The sequence below is a fragment of the Pipra filicauda genome, unplaced genomic scaffold (genome assembly GCF_003945595.2).
Source record: "Pipra filicauda isolate LSUMZ 115617 unplaced genomic scaffold, ASM394559v2 scaffold64_size3178608_pilon, whole genome shotgun sequence".
Classification (NCBI taxonomy): Eukaryota; Metazoa; Chordata; class Aves; order Passeriformes; family Pipridae; genus Pipra; species Pipra filicauda.
The window spans coordinates 2,939,536-2,951,649 of record NW_024104809.1 but is presented as its reverse complement, the minus strand read 5'-3'; the positions used below and the strand labels follow the sequence as shown (position 1 = coordinate 2,951,649).

Here is a 12,114-nt window from a genome sequence, read left to right as displayed (position 1 = left end):
TTTTCTTTTACAATGACTCCAAGGTGCTGGTTTGCTTTTGTGAAACTTTGCAGTCTTTGAAATATTTCTTCTGTGAGAAATTGTGGGTGTACCTGTATTGTGCATGTCTTTTGGACTGTCTGGATGAAAAGAAATCTGAGAAACTGAAGAAGTTAGGAAAACTATTTCATCTAACAGGTGACAGTTCATCAAGCTGTAGTAGTCTTGATGTTTAAAAGCTAAAACAAGATGATTGAACATTTCTGTCTAATACTTTTGAGAACTGAGAGGAAAAGCTGTAAGAATATGTACTGAACACATATGCATGTCTCTACTGTGTGTGTTGAACGCTATAGATACAAATACTATTGCTTTACAATAATGATGTCTTAGGTGTGTGACTATTCTTCCCTTGAAAGAGCAGTTTTACTGATGTATTGGTGTCTCTGAACTGAATGGTCAAAACAGCCCACGTTTGGGGAATTATATCACTAAGAATTAGGCTTGGATTTGTTGGCCAGTACTTCCCTGGTACATCCAGGCATTTTCCTATAGTCCTTTGTGGCTGAAGAATTGAAGGTGGTCACTTTTTGGACATTATTTCTGATCTGAAAGGAGCTCTTAGCCAAGATATTTGTCATTCTAGCTTTAATAAAGGGGCCAGAGAATAATAGGTTCAAACAAGTAAACTTATTAAGTTAGTCTTATAGTAGCAGCCTTTTAAGAATGTGTTAGGAATCAAGGAGCTGCTAAGATTTTCATAGCAAATTTGGAAATGTATTTCAAGCTGAACTTGTTAAAGTTTTCATTGTTCTGTAGGGATCCCTCATTTGTGAGGCTCTGGATGAGAGACAGACAGCTCTGTATCTTGCATCTGTGTCATATATGTCTCTGTTGTATACTGCTTAATGTCGAAATGATTTCTGGAGGCAGATGCTGGATTTGTGCAATTGTGTCCAGATATTTCAACATTAATCTTAATTATGTAACTATCCTTATCTTACTAAATACAGTTCAAAAAAATAAGAAATATTCAGTTGCAAACAGGATTGTCTTTACTCTGTGATGTGATTTGCTTTTACTTGAGGTTATAATTTCATTTTTAAAATGTACTTTTCTTTTTAAATATATATCAGTGTAAATAGTTGGTATATTCTCTGAATCATGACATAATCAGCCATATTTTTATGACTGACAATCACCTTTTGCTACCTACCTCTTATTTCAGCAATTTATCTCTTAAACATTAAGATGAACTAGTACAAACTAGCTTATGGGTTTATTTAGGTTTTGGTATTTCACAGCATTTTCTTTTTCTTTTCATGTCTTGCTCACTTCTCCCCAGGATTCCTCCTTCTTATAGACACGAATCTGTAGAGCGGATTATGTGTATACAGACATCATAAAAGAACACAGATTATTATAAAATAGTTCTTGCAGCTTGATAGAGTTTAATACATGGATGAGGTAATGTTTTAAGGCCCTGAAAATTAATCAAGTCATAGTAACATCAGATGATTTCCTGGTTGTGATGATAACTGACACATATATTTCTCAGCAAGAGGACTGAACCAGTGTGAAACCTCTGAAGTTATTAAAAGAAATGTTAAATTGCAGTGGAAGACTAAGAAAGAACTCCCATTTCTAAACCTGAATCAGGGCTCATTACATGATATTAAAGAAGGTGTCTGCATTTCTTGATTTCAGATGCCTTGGATATAGAACATATATTTGTCTAGAATAAAAGCACTTCAAGGCATGTGTTCTCCAGTCTGTGCATAATGGTTTAATACTGTGCATCAAACCAATGAATTTAACTTAAACTATGGTTGCTGTACTCTTAGCATCTATCTGGCAATGTGTGTGGTTCTGCTCAGGAATCATTGAATCATATTTCTAAATGAAGATATACTTTTAGTTAAGTTCAGAAGAGAAATTTACTGTTGCATTCCAGTTATTGAATGTACTCGTTTAATAATTTCAAATTCTGATTTCAGTTATTATGATCACAATATTGTCTTAAATTCAGTGGTTCTAAACTGGACAAGTGGTACTTTTGAAACCTGCCTGTTCTATAGCAGCACTCTCTCAACATCTAGTCTTAGTCCATTTTCCTAAATACTTCCTTTTATAGATGGTATTACAGTCAGAAGAGCTATTTGTCTACGAAATAGGGATATGTTTTATTTTTTATCAAGACAACATTTGTTAAATCCACCAAAAAAAAAAAAAGCTTAATGAGCAGCACATAACAAAAAATATTTCCACAGAGAGCACTTTGTTACAGAACAAAAACGCCTGTTAGAACTAACGATTCCCCAAAAATTCCAGGTTTTGTATCTATGAGATGTACAGAAAGACATTTTCTGTCTTTGTTTATTACCACATTTTGTTTAGCAGTTAATCTATATCAGTGTTGCTACACAGGTCATATCAGATTTCAGCCAGAATTAATTTTTCCAGTTATGGAGCAGAGCAAAACTAACTGTTCCAAACCATTTGGATAACTTTCTTTCACAATTTTTGGAAATTTTGATGAAAAAACTGTAATTTTTTACAGCTTTGAAGACCGACTTTGTAGTTCACAAGCTTTCAAGGTGATGCTTGAAACTAATTTTGTTGAATACTTGTGAGAGTCATAACAGAGTCACAAGGGGTCATGGATGCACAGGAGGAAACAGGGATTAAAGTGCAGAGAAATCAAAATATTTTAAAATGTCACTTATTTCAAGTTTTAGGTCTCAATACAAAAAGTATCCATATGATTACACAGATTCCAGAACATTTTTCTGTAGATAAAGATGTATTTGTAGTTTGGTGATGCGCTTTTTTTAACTAATTCTTTTGTCCACACTGCCTGGAGCAGCTGTTTTCAATGCTCTTCTTAATTACTGGGTGTGGTTGAAACCATTAAAAAATGGTAATTAAACAATTAAAATTCACCCATAGTATGGGCTTCCAGTGATTTAGACGCATAGAATCAGTGAAGTTAAGTTAGAGTGTTTTTACCCACATAGGCTTTTCAGTAGTGCAGAAAGCTTCTGGTTTTTTCAGTACTGCTTTTCTTTTCTCTCTGTTTACAGAAATCTGGGTGTAAGAGAAAATTGAATGATTTCTTAGTGGTTCTGTTTAATTGGTAGAATTCAAGCAGTCGGTTACACTGAAATATGCAGGAAATTCAGTCTGTCATGTACAGATACAGATCTAGATAAATGTATCTAAAGTAGAATAAGAATTTTATATAGATCAATGCTTTTTTATAGAAAGTATAGCGAATATAATTTTGATTGGTGTATGGTGAGCCAAATTCTGCCCATGGATATCTCGCTGGAAGCTCCTATAAGACTTCTCTCATGTTACAGTTCGATGATAATAGAGCTTGGCTTTAAGTAGTTAAGAAGTGCAGAAATCTCTGACATCTGATTTTAAGAGTAAGGGAAAATCTTATTTCTGAAGAGTAATCTCCCAAATTAAATTCACCATCTCAAAATTGTTTTAATCAAATCATTTATTATTTTAAACTTCATAGATCTTAACGAAAACGTGCCTAAAGATCACAAAGTTTGGATAATGTGTCAAGCATTCACTGAATATTTGACTTTTTCTTGTTAATTATAGGTTAATATGTTACTCCCTGTTTCAAATAAATAGTACATCTGTACTAATTGCATTTGTCTTCATTTACAGATGCAGAGCCACGGTATTTGGTTTCAGTAAGACCAGCACGTGTTTCAAACAAGAAATCTTGTTCAGGTATTTTAGCATTACCGCACCTTTTTCTTGAAGTATTTGAAAGAAGACAGGATCTTTTATGTAACTTTAATATGGAGACGACTCTCAGGATCACTGGACTGTTGCAAAAAATAAACTGATGCCCCATCCTGGAAACACTCAAGGTCAGGCTGTGAGAAATCTGATCCAGTTGTAGATGTCCCTGCTCATTGCAGGGGGCTTGGACTTTTAAAAGGACCTTTTCAAAAGGGCTTTTAAAGGTCACTTCCAACCCAAACTATTCTCAGATCTTTATATGATTGTTTTTCTAGTTCCTGCTAACTGCTTGGGATTAATTTCTGCTTGGTTTTGTGCAGACATGAAATAGTATGTCTGGAAAGATTTTGGAAAGTGATTTACCTTTCAGATGCAACATACATATATATATCAAAACCCACAAAAACAAAAAATGCCCAATGCACTATTTGGTCATAATTAATTTTTGTATCTACAGTCTACCCTCATAACAGGATTGAAAAGGCATGAGAAGAAAGTTAATTGGGTCTGTTTCCCAACAGTGAGAAATAGCACTGTTAGATCAGTGGCTTACAAACTTTCAGGGAATGAGTTGTCACCTGTACATTTTGAGGAGGTACAGATCGTTTAGATTTTTGAAGTATGTAATGTGATGCAAATAATATATCAATTTCCCTTAATCATCTTCCAAACACCAGAGGTTCTCCTTAGGTTTATAGCAGTCTATAAACCACGGGTTTAGAATAGTTTGTCTCGATCATTTGTTCATTTCCACCTTTTAGCTTTTAAACTTTCTTTAAATAAAGTTCGTCCTCTACACAAGAGTTGTGCTCCTTCATTCAGAGCAAAGCTAAAGTGAAGGATCATGCAAAAGCTGTACATTTTCAATATAGTAGATAGTTAAAAGAGAAAAATTCCCCAGATGCAGATGCTGACTCTGATTTTACCTACAGTTAAAGACAGAAGAACTTTTGTAGGTTTTATATTACTCTTGATGAAGAACACTGCGGAAAGTATCAATTATCTATGGACCTATTTGCAGTGTTAGTAAGAAATCTGCCCAGAAGTTACTATTTCTGTCACATCCAAAGAGACACTTCCTGATATCCTGAACTCTGTGTCATACCTTCTGTGATATGGGACAAGACAGCCAGAGCCTTGAATTTAATCTACGTATAGCTTATTCTTGTACTAAGCATACCCAAATCACCAATTGCTCATTTTCAAAAACTAGATTTAACGGGAATATTAGGCTGAAAAAAGAGATCAGACACTGTCTCTGCCCATTTTGTACATCATACATTAGAAATGATGACTGTGAAAAAAAAAAGAACTGTTGCACATTTCTCTTCAAGCTTAGAAGTGAAGCAGGCCTTCATTTACTTTACTATCCAACTGCAGGAGAGAGAAGCTAACTTTATATATTTCGTATGTAGGTCGGACCAAGACACAAAAGCCTCTGCAGCTGGTAGTTGGCACTCTCACCCCAACCTCTGTGTTTCTTTCTTGGGGCATCCTAGTCAACCCTCAACATGACTGGACAGCAACAAGTAACTGTGCTAGTGACAGGTAACATAACAGAAAAAACTTTTTTTTTATTGCTCTCTTGATTTAACTCAGCATAGCTCTCTGCTGTGCCTAAAATAAGTTTTAATTGGAAACAAAAATGTTGGGAACAATAGTTCTGAATGTGAAGTAAGTTTCCTCACTTACTCATTTGATGCTTTGAAAGTCTTTATTTGTCTTGAGTGAAAATTTAGTCAGAAATCTACATGCTGAAGTAAAAATCTTGCTATTTCACAGTACATCCTTTGTTCTTAAACCAATTGCCTTGACTCTACCTTCAGTTGTATCTTAACCAATTGAAAGAAACTTTGTTAAATCATAGGAAAAATTTTTTTAAAGTTGACTAAATAAAAGTAAAAGAAATCTTTTGTTGTGCTGTGATAGGGGAATGATGCTTTTTTTTAATGGTGTTTGACTTTTGTTTCCTATATCTGATCTTATCACTGAAACAACTTTCCTGATCTTGATATTATACAGCTTTCATTAATTTTCTGTCGTAAGTAAAATAAGATCTCATCTACTGTAACATATTTGGTGTGCTGCAATTGTTTAATGGGTGTTACAGTAGGTGGAGAGCTCACGAAGACTCACCAAGTGGCAGTTTCAAGAGAAGTCTTAGTGCTGGGGAGTTTCTCATTAAAGTGTACTCGTACATTTTAGGCAACTCTTGGCAGACTAATAACATTCATCTTTGCAATTATTTACATTGTTAATACAGATTTTTTTTCCTGAGGCTCTCAAACCATGACAGTCATTTTGGTGTTCTCTTTGTATTCTTCCTTTCATGACAGAAGAATTTTTTTTGCCTACATTTACATTGTGTGAAGCTCCATTTGACTCAGCAGTGTTTTGTAAAACCATGCATTTGTTAAACCATGTAAAACCATGCATTTTTTTCATTATTCAGAACACTTTTTTCCCTGTCTAATATTTGTTTAGGTGCTGTCTAATTTAGACTTGAATCTTTGGTGTTCGTAATAGAACTCCCATTGATGCCACTAGACTGAATGTCAAACATACATTATGTTAAAAAAAAAAACATCCCATGTTACCAATATGACCTTTTTCTTAACTCTCAAAAGTTTTGGACTAAACCTTTTCAACCTTCAAAAATTTCTCCTGAACAAATTCAGATCTTCCTCACCAGCCAGAATTTCAAACACTTTTGAAGAAAACAATGTTAATGTTTATTAGGAAATTTCCAAAAATGTAATTTGATTGGACTTTTTTTTCAGTAGAAGTAAAAGTTGGTTCAGGCTTAAATTTTGCTCATTCAATTCAAGGAAGAAATATTTTCCTCCCGTGAGCAGTCAAAGAAATGAACTGGAGGAGCCTTTAAAGTGTTCTGTGCACATAAAGATTTTAGCACCAATTTTACCAGGGAACGTATCTTCGTTATGTGCTGTGTCAGCACCAAAGTTACAGCACCCATTGTGCAGTGGGAAGGAAGAACACTTAGAAGAAGCCTATATCCTGTACTAATCTACCTGGAAATTCAAGGCATATGGTATCCACCACAACGCCTTCATCAGCTTTGGGTTTTCTCCTCAGGAGCTGAATTTTCTTGTTGGACATTCATTGACTCAAAGTTTGAACAAATTCTTTAACACATTATGGGATGTTTTTCAGTTAGCCCAGTGTGCTACTGGTGTCCTGTTATGTTTAGAATACATTCTGTATGTTTACTACTATAGTATAAGACAGCTGTTTTTGTTATGTCTTTGCGTCAAGTCATGGTATGCTGTTTTTAGTTAAGTGTTGTTTAATTTGGTCAAATGATTCCCCTCAGAAAATACTTTTAATGCGCCCTTCATTTTGTTGAAATACTGTCAGGCTGTATAAAAGTACTGTTTCTGTATTTCCCTTTTGTTTGCATAAAATGACTTGCCTATAAGAGTCGTATCATTCATTTTGTTTGAATATCTCCCTCTATTTCAGCTCTAAAGATTCACTGACCCTCGGGAGTAGCTAGTTTAAAAACACAGAAATCTAACTACAAACAATCATGTCAAAGTATGGGTATATACCTATTTTGCAATCAAACATAGTAATAAATTTAATGAAGAAAAAAAAGTCACTTAAGTGGTGCTCTTATTTTGTTTACCTTTACTGGACCAAACTGCTTGTGATTTTGTACAGATGATGTTAACAGTTTTCTATGTGACCATGGTGTGTATATCTGTAATTTCAAGAGAGATTAGATCCATATATAGTTCTAGTCAGTGTATAGAAGAAAAACTATTAATTTAGGATATTAATTTGAATGGCAGTCGATAATGTATGATAAGAAAAAAATAGGAAGTAGCCCACTCTTAGCAAGTTAGCATTGTGTTAAAAGTACAAGACTTAAAAAGCAGTTAATGAATTCATCAACATTTCTGTCTATTGCAGGGCAATTCTACTCACTTACTTGATCCTTTTTCATCTGGTGTGTTCTCCTTACTGTGACATGTTGCTGTGTACTGTTAATCATTCTCAAAATTGCTGTCAGTGACTAACCTCTAATCTTTGACATTGGCATCACGTGGCAGTTAGGACCTCCTGACTCAATTCTGTCAGTAAATATCCCACCATGTTTTAGATTTGTAACTCTGTATGTCTTGAAATGGAATCACTGTTCTTGGCCTCAGATTTTACCACCCCTGGGTGGACATTAGGCTTTTGTACAAATGTTGCATAATGTAAGTTATTTGAACATGTTGCTGACTCAGAAGATGAAAACCACATGGAATAGCACAGATCTGCTAGCCAAGATTTTCTCTGGTGCGAATCTGATCTCAGTGGGATATTCCTTAGAAGATCTGGTTTTGTAAGCAAATGAGTTTTGAATTAGAAGTGCCATGTTCTAAAAGAGCATTGGTATCTTTTACTGCTTCAGTGAATGTTTTGCTTGCTTCTTGAAGGCACATAATGGTCTTCTGAATCTGCAAAGTGCTTTTTAAGAAACTCCAGTGAAGAAAAAGTTCTTGTGACATTTTTCAACAAACCATTCTTTGCTTTCTTAACTCTCTAGAGATTAAGGGCATAAGCCAATAGAGTGCTTTGTATTTCCTTCAAGGCAACCCCAAACACTAATTTCTTGTTGAAGCAAAGGTATTCACTGCCATTTTTGTGGACCAAAACTCTTTGAAAGGTCAAATTTTGAAATGACATTTATCTCTGATCAGAACCTCATGAAGTGACTACTATTTCCGATCAGAGCCTTAACACTAGAACAAAAACCAAAACCAAATAAAAAGACCTAAACCAAAAAACTCAAGTGATTAGTTCTATGTAATTGACAAAACCTACATGACAGCAGAAAGATTCCACTATGTGGAGTTAGCTTCTCAACATCCTCCTTTTTCTTGCACCAGTGTGGGACAGTTGGCGAGGGAGGATGGGAAAGTCATGATAACCTACTGCACAGCCACATTAAGTTCCTCTTTTTATTGTTTCTGAGAGAGTAGAGACTTGTTTTCTCCCTGCCTCTCTATGTTCAAACAAACATTTAGTGGACAGAGCTGCTATAGAGCTGGGGCTATCTTTACTGCCCATTTAGGTCTGAAAAAGAGAGACTACTCTATAGATTTTTCTTTTTTTTTTGCATTTGCTTTGATTAGAACAACTCTGAAGATCCCAAAATGAAGCTGGGGTCAAAAAAGATGGACTTTAACTTTCAGTTCTTTAGGAGGGAAAGTCAGGGGAAGGAATAGAAAATGTTATTTTTCATGTTAGACAAACACAGGGTGTGTAGATACAGTAAAATATAGTATTCTATTGAGTGGATTGTATAGAAAAACAAATGTGCTTTCGGACACATGCGAAATAGAAACTTAAAACCTGAAAGTATTTTTTTAAGTTAAAAACTTTGACAAATTCTGACTGACATTGTTTAAACCTGTTTACCCGTGATTTAAATATCGTAATGTTGTACTTGCAAGTGACGCATATTTTGTGTTTTATTTAGTTTGTATCTGATGTTTTAAAAAAAAAGGAAAATAGTGAGCGAAAAACAGAGAAAAATCCATGTTCAGTCTATGTAGTATACATTGTACAGTACATAGTGGGGTTTTTAAAACCCTAAATTCAGAAATATATGTGCCTGTTCCTATCTACAAACCTCTCACTATGCAGCTGCCAACTTAATCATACTTTGTGTCATACAAAATGTATTTAAAACTTAGAAGAATTTCTTAAGGAAAACATACAGCAGCAAATGCACTTCTTGAGTTTCAGATGCTTTTCAGCTACTGCTGTGGGAGCATATGCTAAAGGCTTGTCTAAACATGGAATGATTTGTTACTCTTCAGCCTCTCATTCTTCAGAGCTCTCACTCTTCAATTTCTTTCAGTCATTCTACTAAAAAAATTACATGAAGAAAATGCATGTTAGCGATCATGTAAAATTGAAAACTAAATTAGAAAATGCTTTGCAAACTTAACTGTAATTCTTTCCATCTTTTTATATATGTCTGTCTGTTACTTTAAAGTAAACTTGGCAATAAAAAGGGAAATAATATAATCAAAATAATATAATCAACTCCGTGTGCCAATTTGTGAAACACTCTCTATCTGAAAAATCAAAGTTCAAACCATTTCTTTTATTACTTTCTAGCACTTAATGGATTCTGTGCTTCTAATGAAGTGTAACAATAAACAAATAAATAAATATATTTTATTATTAATCTTCTTTTAAAAAGTCTGATTACATTCCTATGCACGAAAATGAAATGAGTCTTACAGTTTTTGTCTCTGGCAACATGAAATGACAGAGCTGGAATGTTCTTATATCTCCAAGGCTTAATTGTTTGTTTAGTGTTACGTTTGACTAAAATAGTCATGATTAAATTGTTTGGAGTTTTGGTTGGGATCTGGTTCCAAATAAACCCATGATATTTATACAAACTGACCTACTCTGGAAATCTCATAAAACCATCTGCCTTATAAGATTTCCAGTATCTAATTTTTTGTGCCTGAATACCTAACTATGTGAGCATTTTCTGGGAATTTGACTGAAAAGAGATTTGGTGAAAAATTAGAAAAATAGCACTGGAACTCTCGGTGAGACAGAGTCATTCATAGTAATAGTGATACAAAAAATAATGTTTTGTCTATCCATCTTACTTCTTTTAGCAGCAAACAAGATCTGCTTAATTTCAAAAGCAAAAATTTTCTGTGCTGCTTCTTTAAAATGCTCATTTTATTTTGATTTCTAGTGTAATCAAGAGGCTATCTCTAAGCAGAGCACTGCCTTGCATTGTAGAGTTTAAAAAAACTAACTATGTAAATTGAATATAGAAGAGAAACATCCTTCTGTGTTGGGCTGAGAGTCTTGTATCAGCTTTGCCGACAGAGTAATCACTACAGTGGTTGGCTTACGGAGTATTATCGTAATTTGTGGCTTCCTTTAAATAACGAAATTGGTCTTATTTTATTTCTGCCATCACATTTTGTGTCCATCTTATAGGGAGGTATGAAAAGTCAGAATATTGTAAAAGATATAACTTGTTAATTTAGGCAAAGCTTGAAGAAGGCAGACATTAAACATACGATGTTGCTGCACAAACACATATCGAGAGAGGCAGTCTTGGCAAATGTAACCTCTTTATTCCTTTACTGTACTGGGTTCAATTTCTTGTTTTGGGTCGTTTGGTTTTGTGGTTGTTGTTGTTTTTTGGGTTTTTTTTTCTTCATTATTGCATGAATTAACTATTCTGAATGGAACAGTATCACTCACCTGCTTATGACACCTTTTAAGTTGCTGAAGCTTATTGTGCTTTCAGTTGTCTAGTAAAAACAGAGGAGGTAAAATTTCTCTACAGTCCCCAGGGTAGCTTGATGGGAGGTATCCTTTAAGAAGTGAAGCATTGCCTGTTAGGGGGAGAGGCATAGGTACTAATTTTTATGGAGCTTAGCGAAAGAGCTCTAATGTTTTATAGAGTGCTAGCTGGAAAAGAAATGAAGTGAACTCTGCGATCTTTTGATTAGCATTTGTTGTAAATAGAAATACAAGAGTTATTCAACAAACATTGTTCTGATAAAATGTGCCCTTTTCATATCCCTCACCATATCCCAAAACAAATAAAGAATCCACAGTAAATATTAAATTATGACTGTTAGGTCTTTGTACCTGCTGAGAATCCAGAATAAAATAAATTCTTACCACATGTAACTGAGTGCACCACCTCCCAGCTGAAACATCTAACTAGTATTCACAATTGTGAATAGCATTCCTAGGACTGTTCCAAAGTTACTTTGATATTAGCTGTTATTGATGTTGACTGTTACTTTGATGTTAGCTATTAGGGCCCTGCAGTATGCAATCAGTTTTTCATATTCTTACCTTACAGAGATAATGGGAAGTGTTCTGTCTGAGAAACATGTACTATACTCTCCCTTCCGTGTGACAGTGACTCTGCTCTATTTCAACCTGCCTTCTGTCGTAATGGAGGGGGATCTATGGAGATGTCTCACTAAGTGTTTGCAGTTCAGGAGAAAGTTTTGCAGCTTCTGACACACACAGCAGGCCAGCTGCACACCTTTTGTGCATGTATGTCACTGCCACAAGGGGATAAATACGTGTGAGTGATGGACTGGATGTCATTGATTTCTCATGTCTTCAGTTATATGTGTTGAGTGTTTGACAGTGCATTTTTTTATGAAATGAAAGTCTGAAAAAGGGAGAAATTAAAATTATAACAAAATTCAATTGGTAAAATGTTCTCAGTCAGGCATTGAAACTGCATTTTATTCAGTTGTTTGTTGCTCTGGTTTGACAATAAATTGTTGTTCTTTTATGACAAAACTTGGCGTTTCTGGATTCGTACTCTATAAACAAATG

General features: G+C 34.6%; 1 protein-coding gene across 1 annotated transcript in view; it reads left to right on the top strand.

The window, feature by feature from the left end:
• The window catches only part of LOC113991306 (ABI family member 3 binding protein), a 143,114-nt gene that overhangs the window by 27,165 nt on the left and 103,835 nt on the right, over positions 1–12,114 (top strand). Inside the window, exons 3-4 of the mRNA XM_027727497.2 lie at positions 3,667–3,732; positions 5,163–5,295. Of these exons, the coding sequence (XP_027583298.1) occupies positions 3,667–3,732; positions 5,163–5,295 (199 nt within the window). The remainder of the gene's footprint in view (positions 1–3,666; positions 3,733–5,162; positions 5,296–12,114) is intronic.